General features: G+C 46.6%; 3 protein-coding genes across 3 annotated transcripts in view; 1 reads left to right on the forward strand and 2 right to left on the reverse strand.

The window, feature by feature from the left end:
* The window catches only part of LOC306914298 (retinal guanylyl cyclase 2-like), a gene marked incomplete at its 5' end in the record, with an annotated part of 57,445 nt that overhangs the window by 6,884 nt on the left and 28,445 nt on the right, over nucleotides 1-22,116 (reverse strand). The window contains 5 exons of the mRNA XM_079491295.1: nucleotides 820-971; nucleotides 17,406-17,552; nucleotides 18,447-18,603; nucleotides 19,911-20,087; nucleotides 20,787-20,867. Coding sequence (XP_079347421.1) covers nucleotides 820-971; nucleotides 17,406-17,552; nucleotides 18,447-18,603; nucleotides 19,911-20,087; nucleotides 20,787-20,867 — 714 coding nt within the window. The remainder of the gene's footprint in view (nucleotides 1-819; nucleotides 972-17,405; nucleotides 17,553-18,446; nucleotides 18,604-19,910; nucleotides 20,088-20,786; nucleotides 20,868-22,116) is intronic.
* LOC306913753 (large ribosomal subunit protein uL16m-like) lies at nucleotides 13,805-14,560 on the reverse strand (the record flags this gene model as incomplete). Its single annotated transcript, XM_079490566.1, has 1 exon — nucleotides 13,805-14,560. The coding sequence occupies one exon, from the start codon at nucleotides 14,558-14,560 to the stop codon at nucleotides 13,805-13,807; it is 756 nt and encodes a 251-aa protein (XP_079346692.1).
* On the forward strand, nucleotides 15,373-16,290 carry LOC306914653 (diphthine methyl ester synthase-like; the record flags this gene model as incomplete). Its single annotated transcript, XM_079491800.1, has 1 exon — nucleotides 15,373-16,290. One exon carries the CDS (start codon nucleotides 15,373-15,375, stop codon nucleotides 16,288-16,290), a length of 918 nt encoding a protein of 305 aa, XP_079347926.1.

The raw sequence follows: 22,116 nt of genomic DNA on the forward strand, positions 1-22,116 counted from the left end.
TGAGCTTGTCTTGAGCAAAAAGCCAGCTGTCTACAAGCTTAAAAGAGATTTTGGTGTAGTGTGAAAAAGTGGTTGCGTCCAAATACAGACCCCTGGGGGACTGGGGTCCAGTGTTGATTTTGACGACTAATAGTATGATGAGAAATGTTCGGCGACTACCTTTTTTCACTCGCAAAAACTAAATGGAAACTAAATGAAACTAAGCTATGATGACTAAGCTCAGTGGCCTTGTGGTTAGAGTGTCCGCCCTGAGACTGGGAGGTTGGGGTTCAATCCCTGGCCGGGTCATACCAAAGACTCTAAAAATGGGACCCAGTGCCTCCCTGCTTGACACTCAGCATCAAGGGTTGGATTGGGGGTAAGTCCCTGCGACATACTAGCGTCATGTCCAGGGGGTGTACTTGTACATCACGCTGCCTCACGCTACAGAAACAGGAGATAGGCTCCTGCCCTATGGGCCTCATGGCTCGGCAAGGCTACTTTATGATGACTAATATATGACAGGGACTAGTGGACAAGAGATCCAGTATTATGTAAAAGACACAAGTCATTTTACACTTGGCTGCATGCTGAAAATAGCCGATCTACAAGCTCACAACGCGTCGCAGCGCTATTTTCAGCAAGTGTAAAATCAGCCATTATACGACGGCATCAAGGCCCTCCAAAACACATTTTAGTCGACTAAATCAACTGTCTATTTAGTCGACTAAAAACGTATGACATTAAGTCGACTAAAACTAGACTAACACTAAAACATTCCAGGTGACTAAAATGTGACTAAAACTAAAATCTAAATTTGCTGTCAAAATCAACACTGACCAGGTCAAAGATCTCATCAAAGTTGGGTCTTCTCTCGGGGTGCTCGTGCCAGCAGACGTGCGCGAGCTCGATGCAGCCCAGCGGGGCGTAGTCCGGACTCAACACGGGACGGCACAGCGGAGGACAGTGCTTACGCAGCCTCTCCAGCACCTCTGGAAGGACATGAAGGATTTTTGGATTGAATATAAAGAAGAAGCTCTGCCGTGGTCCTTGTGCTTGATTGTTTGTTGTTGAACTCCCTCTGGTGTTGTGGGTGTGGACTTCTTTATTGACATTGGGGAAGTATTTAGACAGGTACATGGGTATCTTGGTGGTGTAGCGAATCTTGTAGACCAGACCCATTGCAAGATGCTGTACTCTGTTGTCAACCCTAAGTCATTACTGGTACCACTGGTACCAGTGGGCAGTGGTGTACAGCGGTGGTTCTCAAACGTTTTGATGTCAAGGACCCCCAAATTGACACCCCATTATAAATTATATGCCAGGGACCCCCATAAGAGAAGATTTTTACGGCTCTAGCAGTGATTCTCAACCATTTTCATTTCAAGGACCCCAGGTTTTACCGGCTATACGGTCCCCCATTTAATGGCATTTCTATCTCTGAGATCCCAATGTACGGTATATTGCAAAATCAATTTACCTCGGAGAGTGTACAAATGGAACCAAATGCATTTGTACACTCTCCGAGTTTTAGACCCGTAAGGGTCCATTTGGTTCCTAATCATCATTTAGCTGGGGACCCCCTGGAACTCCCTTAAGGGGGTCCTCGGACCCCACTTTCGGAACCACTGGTAACTTAAGTACACGTACTAAAGTGCTGTACTTCAGTACAATTTTGAGACATTCCCTTTTTTTTTTTTACTTCAGTATTGTACTTCTACCCCACTATATCTCAGAGGAAAATGTTGTACTTTTACTCCACTGCAATTATATGAAAACTTTAGTTACTACTAATTACTTTGTAGATTATTATTATTATTAAAACAAACTAACCACTTCAGCGCTATATAAAGTTTGTAGAATGTCTATTTTTATAAATGTTGTGAAATTGGACATTCTGCACAAGACCTTTGGTACTTAGTATATTTTGATGCAGATGCCAGATACTTTTGTACTTTTACTTGTGTATACATTTTGTACTAGTATTGATACTTTTACTTAAGTAAAAAGTCTATAGTATAGTATAGTCTACTAATTCCATCACTGACTGTGTACCACGATGAAGAGTCCTCGTTATGTGTATACCAGTGGTGGTAAAAGTAAGTTTTACTTAAGTAAAAGTATCAATACTGTAATGTAGATGTACTCTGTATACAAGTAGAAGTCCCGTATTCAAAATTCACTCAAGTAAAAGTACAAAAGTATCGGCTTCAAAATGTACTTGAGTACTAAAAGAAAAAGTACTCTTATTGCAGAATGTCCCATTTCACAAGTTTTAAAACGTGTACAAAATCTTTTGAAAATAGCCGAAATGTATAGGGTTAAAGTGGTTTGTGACAGAGCAGCCTCTGTCAGAGTAATGTTGTTCAACAATACACATTCATTGTATTGTTTCTGTATTGTATTTGTAACAAGTTGATTCTCAGTCCCACAGAAGGTGCACACTCTGCTGTGACATGTGAATCTAATATACTTGTGTTTATCTATGCAGATGCTGTAATTGGGACGCTGCCTTGATTGCCTGAAGAGCTGTGATTGATTGCTTTAGGGGGAGCGTCTTGTGTGTTACTAAATGCGTTGTGATTTGCTGACTGCTTAGCCAGGGGTGGAGTCAGGAGTCTATATAAAGGGGAAATGGCTCAGTAGAGAGTGGGCTGCCATGGGGAGAGGTTGACTCCACTACCTCTCTGCTAAATTATGTTGACTTATGTTATTTGAGTTCTTTTTTTTCACTTATTTCATTTATGTTGTCCAGGCCTGGAATTAATTAAACTCATCTTTCACCTGCAAGTCTGCCTCATGTCCATTATGTCATTTTTATGGTTTTATTACTGACAAACAGCCGATCTACGATCCCACTTGGTAACAATTGGTGGCAGTGGTGGGATTGTAAAGCCTCCCAGGAGGAATTGTCAGTAGAAAACCTAAAATGGCTGGACGAGGGCGCGGTAGCAAACAATTAAGACCTACCCGGAAAAACCCAGGGCTGATGGCAGAAGAGCCTGAGGAGGAGCTTGAGGAGCTAGAGGAGGAGCTGGTGGTTGAGGCGAGTGGGGGAGGGGCCACGGCATCAGATGGATCCCAATTAGCGGCGGACCAGCAGCTGGTGCTACACCCAGATCCTTCAGTAAAGCCAAAGGGGCCACCTGAGAAAAACCTTCCAACTAAGTTAAGTACTCCTACTTCACAAGAGGGCCTTCCTTTTGGGCAACAATTTATGAATGAAATGAGAGAATTCATGTATAGGCAACAAAGAAATGAGAAAAAGTTGTTTGATGGGCTTGAAGATCTGAAATTTGTTGTTTATCACAAACCCAAACAGGAACGGGGGACTGATGACCCAGCTGGTCACCAGAGTCCCTATGATCTGCCCACTGCAGCTCAACAACACCAGCAGCCCAGCCGATGGACAACGCCGACACATGCTCAACCGGAGCAGCAGCCCATCCGCCGGTACGACGGGGCCCGGATTCCAGAATTCAGTGAAGGAGAAGACGTGGAAAGCTTCTTCATCCGCTTCGAGCGCATCGCCCGGACATGGGGGTGGAATCATGACGAGTGGGCTGCTCGTGTCGTCACCCTTCTCACCGGTAAAGCGTTGGAGGCCTATGCCAGCATGGACGAGCAGCGTTCTCACCTCTATTCCGACATCAAAGCTGCTGTCCTTGCCAAGTACAATGTGACCGAAGAGACCTACCGCCAACGTTTCAGATCTACTAGTACACCAGCAGGAGAGTCGACCAGGGAGACCTACAGGTTGAAGGGACTCTATAGGAGGTGGATGCGACCAGAGATCAAGACGAAGGAGCAGATGGCCGAGGCATTGATCCTAGAACAGTACCTGCGTGTTCTCCGCCAAGATGTCCGAACATGGGTAAAAGAGCATCAACCACAGACGGGAGAGGAGGCGGCAAAGCTGGCCGAGCGGTATATGGCTGTACATCCGGAGCCACCTCGTGAGCCACATCGTGAGCCTTCCCGGCCCTACAAGGTGACTGTGGGTCAAGTTAAATCAGAGGGTGTTAAAGGTGATGCGGTTCTACCCAAGCATGATACAGGGGGCGGGGCAAGGTCTAAAAATGGGGCATGTCATGTTCTATTTCAGAACATACTGAACTTTTCTGTGTTTTTGCGCCCTCTGGTGGACACTATTTAACTTTGGGGTTCCTTGCATTTACCTTCATTCACAAGCAAGACGCTAGTCGATGCGGTCACACAGTTCAACTGCTTATACAGTATTCTTATACATTTTCTGTTCATGTCCTGGAAAGAATCGTCTGTGAGTACTATGACTGCAATCAGTTCTGAGGGGTATTGTACATTCTGTAGCCTTGTGCTTTGTTTGGATTTCCCCATTGTATTTGTGTTTGGTGCTGAGCATAGATTGCCTGCTCATGCTAAGCTAGCGCTAGCTTCCATTCATTCCTGTACATTGACATGTGGTGCTAGTTTCACAGTTTGGCTAACACTAGCTTTATGCAAACTAGAAGCATTCCAGCATTGTTTCATTCTGACATTGTGTCAATTCATGTACATGTGGTACAGCAATTCATATATGTTTTATGATACAGTTCATGGTTCAATTCATTCCAATTCACATTTCAGTAATGTGCAGTGTTATAAAAATGGGTTAAACTATTTACATATATCTACAAGCCATTTACATTATATATGCAGTCATTTCATTTAAAAGTGATATATTGTAGCCTACTCTGTAATGTATGTTTGCAGACATTGTAGCTGTATGTTTTATGCTGTTTATTATTTCATTAGATGTTTGTACAATTAGGCATTATTTAATTGGTGCTTCTTTTGTGTCATATTTTTCAGTTTTACAAATTTGCCTTGATCACTGGTTTGGAGAAGAAGTAAAAACATCTTCAAACTTTACTCTGCCTCTGACCGTCCCTTCAAGACAAGTGTTAGCTGTCTGTTTATTTGTGTACCCTCCACACACACATTGAGAACAGAGCAGTAAAAAGACGTCTTCACGGCGGGCACGGCTGGAAAGGGAAACAGGATACTACAGCATCACTCTGACCTGCATCTTGTCTCAACCACCCCCGAGAGACATTCATCATGTCGACTGCAGGAGACGCAGTCAAGACCACACCTTCCCAGGCTAGTGAGCGCGCCTCTTCCAAAGGAAGCAAATCTTCCACTCCCAGTGCAGCAGCCGCCAAAGCACGAGCTAAGGCTGAGGCTGCCAAAGTACGTGCTGCCTTCTCTAAGAGAGAAACGGAATGAATGGTTCAAGGAGCTGAAATGGCACTCAGAGAGGCTCGTATAGCTGCTGAGTTATCTTCATTACAGTATCAACGAGATGCTGCAGCAGCTGAAGCAGAGGCTGAGGTTCTAGAGGCGGCAGTGGATTCTGGAAGTGGAGAAGGCAGCAAGAGAGACATGGAGGACACAACGCAAACTGCCATAGAACGCACACAAGCTTATGTCCAACGTCACTCTCAGCTGCCTCATAGTCACACAGAACGTCCACAGCAGTCTCCTGCTGAGGAGGAACCACCCGCAGATCACCAACAGGCCACCGTGAGCAACGTCCTCCCAGATGTGGGGCGGCATGCAGGCCGTCCCTCGTTTGCAAAGCCAACCTTCCCTGGTCCTCGCGCCTCACATCACACATATCACACACCCAAGGATGTACAGCACTCTAGAGGCTTCATATACACTCATCATTCTTCTGCTGCTCGGACCCCATCCCCTAATTCACATGCTTCCCAACACAGACCTATGGATGACAGGTCTGGTCTGAGTGACATTGCAAGGTACTTGGTGCGCCGGGAGCTTGTGAACACAGGGCTCATCAAGTTCAACGATCACCCAGAATACTACTTGGCGTGGAAGTCCTCATTCATGAACGCCACAGGAGGACTGGACTTAACTGCAAGTGAAGAGCTCGATCTCTTGTCTAAATGGTTGGGGAGCGAGTCTTCTGAACACATCATGAGAATCCGTTCTGTGAATGTAAACGACCCTGCCGCAGGGCTAGAAATGGCCTGGGATCGCCTTGAAGAATGTTACGGCGCCTCTGAGGTGATTGAAAGGGCTCTCTTTGAGAGGTTGGATAGGATGCCTAAAATCAATCAAAAGGATCCACAAAAGCTCAGGGAACTGGGAGACCTACTGAGAGAGCTGAATGCTGCAAAAAAGGATGGCTACCTGACAGGGCTTGCATGTCTGGACAGCGCTAGGGGCATCCAGCCTATCGTTGAAAAATTACCTTTCAACATACAGGAGAGGTGGATGGCTCAAGGCTCACAGTACAAGGAAATGCACCACGTACAGTTTCCCCCTTTTTCATATTTCACTACCTTTGTCTGCAGTGAGGCACGCAGAAGGAATGATCCAAGTTTCACCCTCTCAGCAGCCTCTACGGGTCCAAGCTGTTCCTACAGGCCCATCACAGGCTCATCAAAGCCAGAAGCAGTAAATAGACCAGGGAATGTCAAAACCCACATCTCCACTTACAAGGCAGAGCTTGCAACCAACCACTCTGCTCCTGAGTCAGATGAAATAGGGGACATAAACCATCACTGCCCCATTCACAGGAAGCCACATGCGCTTAAAAAGTGTAGAGGTTTCCGGATCATGTCACACAACGAGCGCATCACCTTCCTTAGAGAAAATGGAATCTGCTTCAGGTGTTGCGCCTCTAACACTCACCTGGCGAAGGAGTGCAAAGCGGAGGTGAAATGCAGGGAATGCAACAGCGACAGACACGTTGCAGCTCTGCATCCTGGACCACCACCTTGGAACGCAGAAGGCCCAGAAGGCCCTACAGAGAATGGCGGGGAGAGTGATGGAGAGACGGATCCGCCAACAGTCACCTCAGCATGCACCAAAGTCGGAGACCAGAGCTCCAGGTCCTGTTCCAAAGTTTGCCTGGTGAAGGTCTATCCCAAAGCTCACCCAGACAAAGCAGCAAAGGTCTACGCTATTCTGGATGACCAGAGCAATAGGTCAATGGCCAGGTCAGAATTCTTCGACCTTTTCAAACTCACCGGATCGGACTCTCCATACACCCTCCGCACATGTTCTGGGGTTACGGAGACATCTGGGAGAAGAGCTACAGGGTTCACAGCGGAGTCCTTGGACGGAGCAGTAAGTGTGATGCTCCCCACACTCATCGAGTGCAATCACATGCCAGATGACCGGTCTGACATTCCAACCCCAGAGGCCGCACAGCATCACACTCATCTAAAACCCATCGCTCACAAAATACCACGCCTGGACCCAGAGGCCCAAATACTCCTCCTTCTGGGACGTGACATCCTCCAAGTACATAAAGTACGAGAGCAACGCAACGGCCCACACAGCGACCCCTACGCCCAAAGACTGGACCTGGGCTGGGTCGTTATAGGCAACGGTCACACGGGTTCAGACCACAGCCCAGCAGTTGTTACCTCTTATCACACTAATGTGCAAGAAAACGGATGTCCATCCTTCTTAACTCCATGCTCAACCCAGCTTCAGGTCAAGGAGACATTCAGTGCCATGGCACATGTCAAGGTCCAGACGGCCGCAACCTTCAGCTCCACAGTGGACAGACAACAAGCGGACGCCGCGTCGACCATCACAACTTCCAGCCAAGCAAGCTACACTTCAGGCCTACTTGTCAACCCGGTCAGCAGCCACATGGAACCAACGGTCACAGCAGTCTGCAGCACATCTAGATCACCATCCACAACATCAGTCACCCCTCCAAATGTGACAGCCCATGTTCAGCCTCTCTGTAGCCCCTTGTCACACTCTGCGTCTACCCTTCGAAACGACACAGAGTCATTCCTGGAGCTACCACCTCAGGCTCCCACACTACTTCACAAAAGGTCAGCATCAGTCCGTATCAACCCTTTCTCAAAGACAAGCTCTCACTATGATGCCTCGACACAGAGAAGTATTGCCACACAGCCTTCTGATCATCTCTTCCACCCTACAGTCCCACCACCTGCAGACAGGAATCTCCTGCAGCTCTCTGGGAAGGTTGCCAACCAAGAGTATCTGTCTGCCATTAGGGCAGCATCCCCTACTCCCCACTCAATACACAGTCCCTCACACCTCACTGATGAGACCCAGGACACCTCCTTTCTCATGTCACTTGTCACCATACTGGCACGGCAGTTGTATGCCCCCCTGCCCCCTCCAGAGACATTCGACGGCGGAGGTTTCCACCGCCAGCGGTGGAGACAGGTACATTGTTTCGCTAACGTCTATTAGAATGGACTGTCGCAAGAGTACCTTCCAAAGCCCTACTGCCCTGGTCAGACAGTCCTCCTTATGTCAGTTATGGTTCTGGACTCACTTTAGTTACCTCTATCTTTGGACAGTACTGCAATGATTCATTTGTTTTATTGTTTGTTTAGTGGCATTTGATAACAAATACCAGACGAGGAGTGTCATGTTCTATTTCAGAACATACTGAACTTTTCTGTGTTTTTGCGCCCTCTGGTGGACACTATTTAACTTTGGGGTTCCTTGCATTTACCTTCATTCACAAGCAAGACGCTAGTCGATGCGGTCACACAGTTCAACTGCTTATACAGTATTCTTATACATTTTCTGTTCATGTCCTGGAAAGAATCGTCTGTGAGTACTATGACTGCAATCAGTTCTGAGGGGTATTGTACATTCTGTAGCCTTGTGCTTTGTTTGGATTTCCCCATTGTATTTGTGTTTGGTGCTGAGCATAGATTGCCTGCTCATGCTAAGCTAGCGCTAGCTTCCATTCATTCCTGTACATTGACATGTGGTGCTAGTTTCACAGTTTGGCTAACACTAGCTTTATGCAAACTAGAAGCATTCCAGCATTGTTTCATTCTGACATTGTGTCAATTCATGTACATGTGGTACAGCAATTCATATATGTTTTATGATACAGTTCATGGTTCAATTCATTCCAATTCACATTTCAGTAATGTGCAGTGTTATAAAAATGGGTTAAACTATTTACATATATCTACAAGCCATTTACATTATATATGCAGTCATTTCATTTAAAAGTGATATACTGTAGCCTACTCTGTAATGTATGTTTGCAGACATTGTAGCTGTATGTTTTATGCTGTTTATTATTTCATTAGATGTTTGTACAATTAGGCATTATTTAATTGGTGCTTCTTTTGTGTCATATTTTTCAGTTTTACAAATTTGCCTTGATCACTGGTTTGGAGAAGAAGTAAAAACATCTTCAAACTTTACTCTGCCTCTGACCGTCCCTTCAAGACAAGTGTTAGCTGTCTGTTTATTTGTGTACCCTCCACACACACATTGAGAACAGAACAGGGCATTTGTCTGTTTCTATTGTCATCAACCAGGGCACAAAGCAGCTTTGTGTCCGCTGAAGAAACCTAAAGAGGTAAATTTGTGCTATGTTCCTAGACCAGAAATTCAACCCACTATGCAAATTGCTAGGCCCAAATCTATATATGCAACCTCAGTTCTTGTTAATGGGCAGGTTGCTAATGCACTGTTGGATACCGGTAGCTCCCAGACACTGGTGAAGGCAAAGTTTGTAAATAATGAGTCTTTAAACTTTGATAACCTAGTAGGTTTGGGGTGTGTTCATGGGGAAGAACAAATGTATCCTACTGCTGTTGTGAATATTGGGGTGGAGGGCCAAGCATACATGATGATGGTGGGGGTGGTTGATCATCTGGCTTATGATGTCATTTTGGGGGAGGATCTACCAATTCTAACTAACCTTGTTCAGGCTGTGTCAAAGTCATGTGCTGTGGTTACTAGGTCTCAGGCCAAAGGTTTGCAACCCCTTCCTGATATACATCAAAGTATGTTTGAAGGTGGTACAAAGGTTAGGAAGGATAAAAAGCAGCGCCGCCAAGCCAAGCATGTGGGGAAGGCCAGGGTGCAGGATCCAGTCCCGGTTGCTCCAGATCCTGACGCCACTCTGCTGGACCCACAGTGGCAAGTCCCTGACAACTTTAAAGAGCTACAGAGAGCAGATCCTTTGCTTCAACCTTTGTTTGGTAAGGTATGTGAAGTAAATGGTGAACCTGTTAAAGCAGCTAATCTCATTGGTGATAAATACATTCTCAAAAATGACCTGTTGTACAATGCAAACAGTGAGGTACCTAGGTTGGTTGTTCCTAAATTGTTCCATCAGTTAATTCTAAATTTGGGACACCACGTTCCATGGGCGGGACATCTAGGCCAACAGAAAAGCTATGACAGAATCAGTCGCAGGTTCTATTGGCCTAGACTTTACCAGGATGTTCAGGAGTACTGTAGGACATGTGCAGAGTGTCAAAAAGTAGCTCCAATCCGGAAATCAGATCGAGGACCGTTGCAGCCTTTACCAATAATTGGCACACCATTTGAGCGTATTGGTATGGACATAATTGGTCCACTGGTGAAAAGCAGTTCTGGGCATCGATTCGCTCTCGTAATCTGTGATTATGCAACAAGATACCCAGAAGTTTATCCATTACGCTCTATCCAAGTCAAACACATAGTCCGGTGTCTAATTGATCTGATTTCCAGAGTGGGTGTTCCGGTGGAAATTTTAAGTGATCAGGGTGCCAACTTCATGTCAAAGCTGATGAAAACATTGTACAAGCAGCTTGGCATCAAGGGCATTAGAACTACACCTTATCATCCTGAAACTGATGGGTTGGTTGAGCGCTTTAATGGTACACTCAAAAGCATGCTGAAAAAGTTTGTGGATGATACGGGTAGGGATTGGGATAAATGGATTCCATTCCTGCTTTTTGCATACAGAGAGGTTCCTCAAGCCTCAACTGGTTTTTCACCTTTTGAGTTGGTTTATGGCAGGCAGGTTAGGGGGCCCCTGGACGTACTCAAGGACGGTTGGGTGGCTGGAGAGCCAGCCCAGTGCAGCGTTGCCTCTTACATCCTCCAGATGCGAGACAAGCTGGACAAGATGAGAGACATGGCCCAAGAACACCTGAGAGAGGCCCAAACCAAGCAAAAGGTGTGGTATGACAAACATGCCAGAGAGAGAGAACTGAAACCTGGGCAGAAGGTATTGTTATTGCTCCCATCCGGTACATCTAAGTTACTTGCTAAATGGCAGGGCCCTTATGTTGTGTCTAGAAAAGTTGGACCAGTAACTTATGAAATCCTGTGCCCTGAAAGGAGACGCCAGAAGCAGATTCTGCATGTTAACCTGCTGAGAGAATTCAAGGAGAGGGCTGTGGCCCCAGCTGCAAAACCAGTGATGATGGTGCAGGTAGCAGAGGATGGAGATGATGAGAGTGACATGGAACCAGTTCGACCACAAGGGGGTGCCATCGAGCCTCCTGAACATCTGAGTGAGGAGCAAAAACAACAACTGGCCCAGGTACAGAAGTCATTCATTCCCCTCTTCCAGGAGACACCAGGTCTCACAGACGTTATCAGCCACGACATCATTCTGAAGGTCCCTACACCAATCCGGCAGAGGCCCTACCGGGTTCCTGAGAGAATGGTGGAGTCATTGAGGAATGAAGTAGCGACCATGTTGAAGATGGGTGTAATAGAGCCTTCAAAAAGCGAGTGGTCAAGTCCTGTTCTTTTGGTGCCTAAGAAAGATGGAAGTGTTCGATTCTGCACAGATTTTCGTAAGTTGAACAGTGTTAGCTGTTTTGACTCTTATCCGATGCCTAGAATCGATGAACTGCTCGAACGGTTAGGCAAAGCCAAATACATGACCACATTAGACCTTTGTAAGGGTTACTGGCAAATTCCACTCACTACTGCTTGTAGACCTTATACCGCCTTTCGTGCACCTACTGGTTTGTATCAGTACACAGTGATGCCGTTTGGTCTTCACGGGGCACCTGCTACATTTCAGAGGCTCATGGACAATGTTCTAGCTGATTGTGGACAATATTCAGCATCATATCTTGACGATTGTGTCATTTTCAGTGAGTCATGGCAGGAGCATCTCCAGCACCTTGAGCAGGTCCTCCAGAGGCTTCAGAAGGCGGGGTTAACCCTCAACCAAAATAAATGCTCATGGGCACAGGAGGAGGTAACATACCTGGGGTACCGCATTGGGCATGGCCAGATCAAGCCGCTGGTGGAGAAGTTGGAGACCATTCGAGGGATACCCAGACCGCAAACCAAGAGGCAAGTACGGTCATTCCTTGGTCTAATTGGCTGGTACAGAAGATTTGTGCCTCATTTTGCCACAATAGCTACGCCGATAACTAATCTCACTAAGAAGACTGTTTCGTCCCACCTTCCGTGGACTGACGAATGTGAAGAGGCCTTTAGAAAGTTAAAGGAACTATTATGTCAAGATCCTGTTCTGAAGAGTCCTGATTTCAATGACACGTTTCTTGTACAAGTGGATGCCTCTGATGTTGGCTTAGGTGCGGTTCTAGCCCAAGGAGAGCCTGGAGAAGAGAGGCCCATTCTGTTCCTGAGCAGAAAGCTGTTTGACAGAGAAAGGAAGTACTCTACTATTGAGAAGGAGGGACTCGCCATAAAGTGGGCAGTGGATTCTCTTAGGTATTATCTGCTCGGACGGGAGTTCACTCTTCAAACAGACCATCGAGCCCTGAAGTGGATGCACTCAATGCAGAGTCAAAACTCCAGAATATTGCGCTGGTGTCTGGCTCTTCAGCCATACCGCTTTACAATTGAGTACTGTCCAGGGGGTCGGAACATCATAGCTGACTATCTGTCACATTTACCAGGTATGCACAACCCAGAAGGAGAGGGGGTAAGAAATGTGACAGAGCAGCCACTGTCAGAGTAATGTTGTTCAACAATACACATTCATTGTATTGTTTCTGTATTGTATTTGTAACAAGTTGATTCTCAGTCCCACAGAAGGTGCACACTCTGCTGTGACATGTGAATCTAATATACTTGTGTTTATCTATGCAGATGCTGTAATTGGGACGCTGCCTTGATTGCCTGAAGAGCTGTGATTGATTGCTTTAGGGGGAGCGTCTTGTGTGTTACTAAATGCGTTGTGATTTGCTGACTGCTTAGCCAGGGGTGGAGTCAGGAGTCTATATAAAGGGGAAATGGCTCAGTAGAGAGTGGGCTGCCATGGGGAGAGGTTGACTCCACTACCTCTCTGCTAAATTATGTTGACTTATGTTATTTGAGTTCTTTTTTTTCACTTATTTCATTTATGTTGTCCAGGCCTGGAATTAATTAAACTCATCTTTCACCTGCAAGTCTGCCTCATGTCCATTATGTCATTTTTATGGTTTTATTACTGACAAACAGCCGATCTACGATCCCACTTGGTAACATGGTTAATGTATGTTTTCTAATCAAAATTAAAATCTCCAGTGTAACTAGCTCTGAAATAGTAGGAAGTAAGTAAAACTACAGAAAATTAGAAATACTCTACTACTAAAAATACCTACAAAATTGACTTAAGTACAGTACTTAGTAAATGTACTTAGTTACTTTACGGTGTGTACTACATATATGTACTATTATCTTAAAGACGTAGTGAAATGAAAAATAGGTTTTTCACACTCTTAGACCATATCCGTGGTCATCATAATGGTCATACCTAAAATAATGGGATACATTTTGGGTATTTTTATATCAAGTCCATAAAAAGCCAATTTGAATGACTTCCTTTGAACAAAAACTGCTGCGTGATGACATTACGAGGCCCGCATTTTATAAAAATGTAATCTTGATTTCATTCACCTGTTTGATTCACATTTCTGTAAGTTCCTCCAAGCATTGATTACAGAACTACTCCTTAGTTCATCTTATTCAAGATGACATCCAGACAGTGTCTGTCTGTCAACCTAATAAGATATTGTGCAGATGGCGCACACTCTGCCACTGTATCAACTTTCACCACATTCCTAATATGTCACACCCGCCAAGGGAGGTGGAATTTCCCCGTGAAGCGTCCATCGTTGTTGATCTCACAGGGGCTGAGCACCTTCCTGATGCCCAGCATGTTGCCCCGAACAATCCGCTTGAAGGTCCAAGGGTTCTGGTTGTCCAGTTCCCTCTCGGCCTGCTCCCTGTGCATGGCTGCCAAGCTCTCCCTGCTCACCACCTTGGCGGGGAAGGGCAGCTTCTTCGCCACCTTCGTCAGGGTCAGCTCCACCTCTCCGAACTCCACGCTCCCCCCCACCTCCACGATGAAACGGCCGTAGCGGACGGGCGTCACGTAGTGGTCGATGGCGCCCTTTCCGCCGCCCATGCGCTGACCCAGGCCCTTGCGGGTGATGGGCTTGTACGGGGTGTTGATGCGCCAGCGGGCGAACGTGGTGCGCGGGTCCATGCTGCGGTTGATGGTCAGACGTATCATCTCCGTGTGGCCATGGTGTATGAAGCCCCCTCCCATGGCCACGATGGCGTACTGTCCCGTGGTGAAGGCGTTCGCCGCCTTGGCGGGACCCTGGATGTCGCGCAGTCTCTTTCCCTCCTTTTTGGGCGTCTTCAACTTGGGCACCTTGTCCAGGAACTTGAGTTTGGGGCGTTCGGGGAGAACCACGTCGCTGTAGTCCGGAGGTATTTCGAATGACTTCAGGCCGGCGGACAAAACCTTCAGGTGACGCCCGCCGGCTCTGCAGATGCCGGCAAAACCACCGGCCGTGTACCTGATTAACGAAATCATGGCTGTGTCTTTAAAGGACAAAAGTGTGGACATCAATCCGTAACCGCGAAAACATTATGTGTGACCGGTTGACAACATATTAGGAGATTAGAGATTAGGAGGTAACAAAATCACACGCTAGAAAGGGCCACCGCCATTTAGCTTATGAACAATCATCATCTCTCTTTATGCCCACATACGGAGATCATCATCATCATCATCAGTATGACGTCATTGCCCTGTATGACAAGCATTGCACATGAAAATAATTATTACACGTGGCTCCGTGTTATGGCTCTCTTTGTATCTTGTGTGTCTGTGTCCCTTCCTTTATGTCCATATATGGAGATCCCCGATGTCATCAATATGACATCATAGACTGACTGACCATCATGTCTAGACGCTAGATGTCGGTCTTTCCGTCTGTCTCTCCGTCTGTATACACAGAAAACTAATGTACACTGTGCAGTATTTGTGTCTCCGTTTTTGCCCAAATATGGATATAATTTATAGTACTGATGTCATAGATGACTGACTATGATCATAGACTTCATAGAGATCAGATAGACTTCTGATAACTGACATCTTATATCAGAGAAAAGATGCATGTTGTTTAATATAATCAGGGTTTGTTTCTGTTTGCTCGTTACTGTATTTGTTGTACAGCGTTAGCCTTCGTGAGGGGCATACGTTAGTCCGACGTACCAAAAATCTGACATACGTGGCCGGTTAAGACTCACCCGTTGCCCCGACATACGTGGCCCGTTTGTCCGTTACCGCATTCGTTGTGCAGTGTCGTCAGCCGTGTTAGCGCCCGTCGTCGCGCAACGATCATGCTGTACCTGATCGGCCTGGGCCTGGGGGACGTCAAGGACATCACGGTCAAGGGCGTGGAGGTGATCCGGAGGTGCTCCCGCGTCTACCTGGAGTCCTACACGTCGGTGCTGCCCGGAGGCCTGGAGGCCCTGGAGCGCTTCCACGGCCGCCCGCTCATCCCGGCCGACCGGGAGACGGTGGAGCAGCATGCCGACGAGATCCTGCGCGGCGCCGACACCGCAGACGTGGCCCTGCTGGTGGCCGGGGACCCGCTGGGCGCCACCACACATGGCGACCTGGTGCTGAGGGCGGCGCGCGCCGGCGTCCCACACCGCGTGCTCCACAACGCGTCCATCCTGACGGCCGTGGGCTGCTGCGGCCTGCAGCTGTACGCCTTCGGCGAGACGGCGTCCGTGCCGTTCTGGACCGACGGCTGGCGGCCCGAGAGCTTCTACGGGCGGATTGCGAGGAACCGCGCGGCGGGCCTGCACACGCTCTGCCTGCTGGACATCCAGGTCAAGGAGCAGTCCGCAGAGGACATGATGGCGGCGAGGAAGGTGTTCCAGCCGCCCAGGTTCATGAGCGTCGCCCAGGCCGCTCAGCAGCTGCTGGAGATCGTTGCGAGCAGGAGGGTTGGGAAGAAGGGGAAAGAGCCCATGAGGGGGAAGGGAGAGGAGCCTGGAGGAGAGGGGGAGGAGCCGGCTCTGACCGAGGACACAGTGTGCGTGGGCCTGGCCCGGGTAGGCGCCGATGACCAGCGCGTCGTCACGGCGACGCTCAAGCAGCTGGCGTCGTGCGACCTGGGCGCGCCGCTCCACTCGCTGATCGTCACCGGCAGGCTCCACCCCCTGGAGGTGGACATGCTCCGCCTCTCAGCCGTGCCCGACGCCCTGATTGGCCTGAGGATGGCGGACAGCTCAACGTACACGTCCTAACCATTGGGTTATTTATATATAATAATGGAGGTTGCTCATTTGAAGGACCCAGAAGAACGCTCTACTTCCGCATTTTTGAGTGGTGTAAACCACTCCTACGACTGGCTTTGTTAGTTTACGTGTCTTTCTGTCTGTCTGTGCCAAAAAAATGAGCATGGTTGCTACGGTCACCCAGTTCACACGGGTGTGATTTCATTACGTCAGACATTACGTCAGACCACAGCTGATCAGTCTATATAAGACCTTACACCACTCAGTTCACACGGGTGTGATTTTTTTCTGTTTGGACACCAACATTTGGTGCCCGCCTGCAGTTCCAGCTTTGACCAGTAGGCTCGGCGGCTTCAACATCCGCTCTGGGGGCTTGGTCCTAATGCACAAAGACTGTCTACACCTGTGATTGTTGGCTGGCTGTATTTGGTCGACCTCCCAACTCAAAATATTTTGTTCCGTAGACCCCCTCCCCGGAGGCAAAGTCACACTGTCACAAAATCACACTCTGCCACATGATGTAATCTTCAACAGGCATGCATTGGAGGCTCTAGCGCCCCTCAAAAATTATCGCTTTAAAAAAAAATATATATCCTATTGGCCTGAAAATAAGCTTTGTCATTGGTCGAACAAAACCCGGTCGAAATGACTAACCAATCAGGAAGTATCGGCAAATCGACCAATGACAAAGCTTCTAGGAAAATCTTTGAATGCAGATTGTGGCCTCTAGATGTGTCACAGAGACTAACTTTGTTTGGCTGTCTGAATACCAAAAAAATAAAAAGGTCATTCAAATGTGTACATATTATTGCTCATAGCAGCTTTAAGTATAGTAGGCTTGTATGTGGGGAGGGGAGAGGGTTGTGGGAGGTTGTATGTATTTCTGTGAGAGACGAAGAAAAAAGAAAAGCACAGTACTTAACCCATTTTGGGCGGGAACCCCTTTTGGTGTTTTAAACATTATGTTGTAATCTAGCTATTGAAAAATAGCAGATCTACAAGCTCATAGCGCGCCACCGAGTGGCGCGCCATGAACTTGTAGGTCTGCTATTTTTGAAAAAACGTTAAAATGTGCCTCAAATCTTTTATGCACTCAGTTCCTTTCTACCACTGGTACTACCTGCCTGGAACAGACAGCTTCAGCATGACGTAGGGCCGTCCTCGGCTCACCAGCTCCTGCATGATGATGGAGAAGCTGTACACGTCCCCGGCGGGGGTCACGTGCATGGGGTGACCCATCCTCAGGATCTCTGGAGCCGTCCATAGCAATTCTGGACCACACACACAACACAGACATACGTATTATTATATTCAGAATCTGATTTATTTCATCAGTGCGGCAGTGCCCATACACTAGGTGCGGGGTTGGAAAAAGGGCCTTTCTTTGTGGAGTATCGTGGCAGCGGTGGCCGAACGGATTGCGGAGCGGTCTTGATACCGGAAGGTCGCCAGTTCGAATCAGCGGTCCGACACGTTAAAATTACCACCGCTGAAGTGCCCTTGAACAAGGCATTGAACCACTACGATGAAATGTTCTATGAGCAGGGCCTGGCTGGAAACAAGTTCTTGAGCTTAGCCCAGATACCCTGGGTAAATATAGTAATCATTTCATTTCATTTCATTTCATTTCATTTCATTTCATATACACCTATAGGGTGCAGGTAAAGGAAAGGAACTGGTTGGAATAACGTGTTCCTTCCACGCGTTACGTCCAACTGGGGATAATCCCCCCTGTCAGGTGAATAGAAGCGGCTTGGACTCCTCATGCATTGAGGGAAGGAAGCATGAGGTCAGTCCGTTGCTCTCCCCAGGTTGGTAGAGGGAGTGTAGCGCTCGGATTACATTAGACAATAATTGACACCGGGTGAAAAAAACGGCTTACATAAAAATCGCAGGATAAAAACTTCCCCAGGTTTTCCCAAGGTCCTTTTTACTGCATAGCCTTGCTAATTCCTCTCGTTTGCAACTTAAAACAAGTGTCACTTTGACACTTCTTGTCCTTGTATAAAATAATCTGAATAGCATTTACACAACACCACCTCTGCAAATGCCCTCCTTTCTCATTGACAATGTTCTGACAATTTACTGAAAATCCACTGTCTTGCCAATTACATGACATGTGAACTTCTCCTCCGTTGCGTTCTGTTGGACTACTAGACCCTCACCTTCAGGCTCCGGCTCTGGGCAGGGGAAGCCAAGGGCGTCCAGAATGGCGTGGTGTCCATAGTCTGTGACCTTCAGGACGAAGCGTCCGTCCACCACGCAGTTCCGAGACTTCAGGCGGCCGTGAAACAGGCCCTCCTTGTGGAGGTACTTCATGCCCTGGTGTGGGAAATACACTTTTAAACATCTTAGTCACTCTGGTGGCGCGCGCACACACACACACACACACACACACACACACACACACACACACACACACACACACACACACACACACACACACACACACACACACATACACACACACACATACACACACACACACACACACACATACACACACACATAAAGGTTGGAAGAAGTACATTTGTTACTTAAAGTCGGGGTGCAATGGCTGAAGCCTTCCGCTTCAGCCATTGAAGGCTGTATGCTTCTGATTGATTGATTGATTGAATACTTTATTAACAGTTTGAAGAATTACAGTACATTTCAAGCACAACTCAATACAAAGACTGTTAACTGTGGACGACACCATAAAGCGTTACACTTGTTTACCCTAGGGTCCACCATGTTCAATTCATCATAACATTTAGAGACGTACAAATATACAATTTTATATAATAAAAATCACACCCGTGTGAACTGAGTGGTGTAAGGTATTATATAGCCTGATCAGCTCTGATCTGACGTAATGAAATCACACCCGGATGTGATTTCACAACTGGCTTTTTTTGTGCAGCAACCATGCTCATTTTTTTCTGCACACAAAAGCCAGTTGTAGGAGTGGTTTACACCACTCAAAAACAGGAAAATCAACACAAAAGGAGGTAAACTGGGAAGAAACATAAACAGTGAGGGGAAAAGAGCGTCGCATCCCTTCAGGTTATGGGACGTAACTCCGCTACATCCGACCCGTGGAGTCTGTCTGTTTACAAGGAAGAGACAGTCGACCTGCGAAGCATGTTTGCTACTACGTGGCTTATTTCGCTCTAAGGTCTTCAGGATACATATTTTAGGGTGCTGATTAAGTTTAAAATGAGTAATACACTGTCTGGATGTCATCTTGAATGAGATTAAAAACGGAGTAGTTCTGTAATAAAAATCAGCGGTGTTTGGAGGACCGCGCCGCAATGGGAATCAAACAGGTGAATGAAATCAAGATTCTTCAGGCCGCATTACGTCATCACGCAGGCGCAGCACGTTTTTGAGTGGTGTAAACCACTCCTACAACTGGCTTTGTTAGTTTACGTGTCTGTCCGTACCAAAACATTTAGCATGGTTGCTATGGTCACCCAGTTCACACGGGTGTGATTTCATTACGTCAGACATTACGTCAGACCACAGCTGATCAGTCTATATAAGACCTTACACCACTCAGTTCACACGGGTGTGATTTTTTATGGACTGTTGATATAAAAACACAAACGTGGACGTCCATCCACATACTATACAAAGCATCCACACACCTTGATGAGGTCCATGAGCAGTGAGTACTTGAACATCCAGTCCAGCTTGATGTCCTGGTTCAGGGCCATGTCTTGCAGGCTGCCCCTGGAGCCAAACTCTGTCACTGTTGCGAACACGCCGGATTCGTAGTAGAAGGCGAAGAAGGGGGTCACGTTCTCATGGTGCAGGTCTGTCAGCTGCATGGAGGAAGAGGAAGAGAGTTCTATGACAGTGCTTCTCCAAAACATTTTCAAAGAGACCCCCAACATTTAAATTAACCCGAGACCACATTTTACAAATGTCTTCTTACAGTTTTCTGAAAAACGTATGTTTGTTTTTATGTCAGTGGTTATCAAACCTTTTCATGTCAAGGAACCCCAGAATTGTATGTATTTGGCCGCATACCCCATCTAAAAATATTTTGTTCCAGGCGCCCTCCAGAAGCAAAAATTGGAGTTTAAAATGTTCACTGTGAAAGAATATTCAAAGATTTGCACACTATTTTTCAATAGCTAAAGTTTAAAATAATGGTAAAAGTGGTTAAAAACTATAAGCTGACACAAATATTTTTACTGATGGGTTGCCATGCAGATCGGGGACCCCCATACAAGATTGGTTTCTACACGCTCACAATGCGTTGCATGTTAGCTTGTAGATCGGCCAATTAGCCATTATAGGGATAAAGGTGGTTGTGATTCTGGCACTGCATCCTTTTCCTTTTGTTTTCTTATTTTTTTTGCTGATAGATTCCCAGATTGGACTTATACTGTAGTAGACTTGCGTTGCCAGACTGTTGCCTCTCGCAATTTTCAAATGCTTCCATCATACGGTTATAGTAGCGAGGCAAAATGCAGACAGACATGACAGAAAGTAGGTTGAAGAGGACAGTAACTGACCAGTTGAAATACGTCCCTGGTCTTATGGTTGATGCCACCGAAGGATCCAGGTGGAAATTTCTTCAGCCATGCCCAGTCTCCCTATACAGGAGGGAAAAGAAACATTTAACAATTTAATTTACAATTTAGCAGATGCTCTTAATCCAGAGCGATTTACAATAAGCAACAAAATCACACCCGTGTGAGGTGAGGGGCGCTATTATCTATTGCTTCATTGTTAGTGGGAATTTAAGTAGTGTAGGACCGAAATAGTTCAATTTGCTCGTCTACATATGACGTAAATTCTCCATTCATTGTCAATGGGAATTTAATCTTTGTGTAGGACAAAAATAGCCGATTGGCTCAAACACATAATGACGTAAATTCTCCATGCATTGTCAATGGCATTTAATGTTTGTGTTAGGACAAAAATCTACACTATAGCTGAATATCGAGGGGCCCTCAAAAAACCAACAACACAAGGTAATACATCAAATGCATAGAAATAGTCATCTAGGATCAAGTAAACTAAGAACTTATCATCCGTCTAACAGTATAATATCTGTAAATTGAAACTATGAACACTATAGAATGCCAGATCAACAATGACCTGGCATCTGTACACTTAACATGCTATCTAAATTACATATTTAGCCATTGCATTATACCGGCAAGGTCGTCGAGACTAGGGCGAGTGCTACGGCCAGTGCTATTTGCGTATTATACGCGTATTTGCGCATTATTCGTGTATTATACGCGTATTACTGTAAGTCCCCTAACCTCATATCAGTCTTAACCAGCCACGTAAGTCATCTAACCTCATATCAGGCTTAACCGGCCACGTAAGTCCCCTAACCTCATATCAGGCTTAACCGGCCACGTAAGTCCCCTAACCTCATATCAGTCTTAACCAGCCATGTAAGTCCCCTAACCTCATATCGGTCTTAACCAGCCACATAAGTCCCCTAACCTCATATCAGTCTTAACCAGCCACGTAAGTCCCCTAACCTCATATCAGGCTTAACCGGCCACGTAAGTCCCCTAACCTCATATCAGTCTTAACCAGCCACGTAAGTCCCCTAACCTCATATCAGGCTTAACCGGCCATGTAAGTCCCCTAACCTCATATCAGTCTTAACCAGACACATAAGTCCCCTAACCTCATATCAGTCTTAACCAGCCACGTAAGTCCCCTAACCTCATATCAGTCTTAACCAGCCACGTAAGTCCCCTAACCTCATATCAGGCTTAACCGGCCATGTAAGTCCCCTAACCTCATATCAGTCTTAACTTGCCACGCAAGTCAGTTTCACTTCCGTGTTTCCTAATGGCAGCCATCATAGGCTCCCAG

The sequence above is a fragment of the Electrona antarctica genome (assembly GCF_951216825.1).
Source record: "Electrona antarctica genome assembly, chromosome: 21".
Classification (NCBI taxonomy): Eukaryota; Metazoa; Chordata; class Actinopteri; order Myctophiformes; family Myctophidae; genus Electrona; species Electrona antarctica.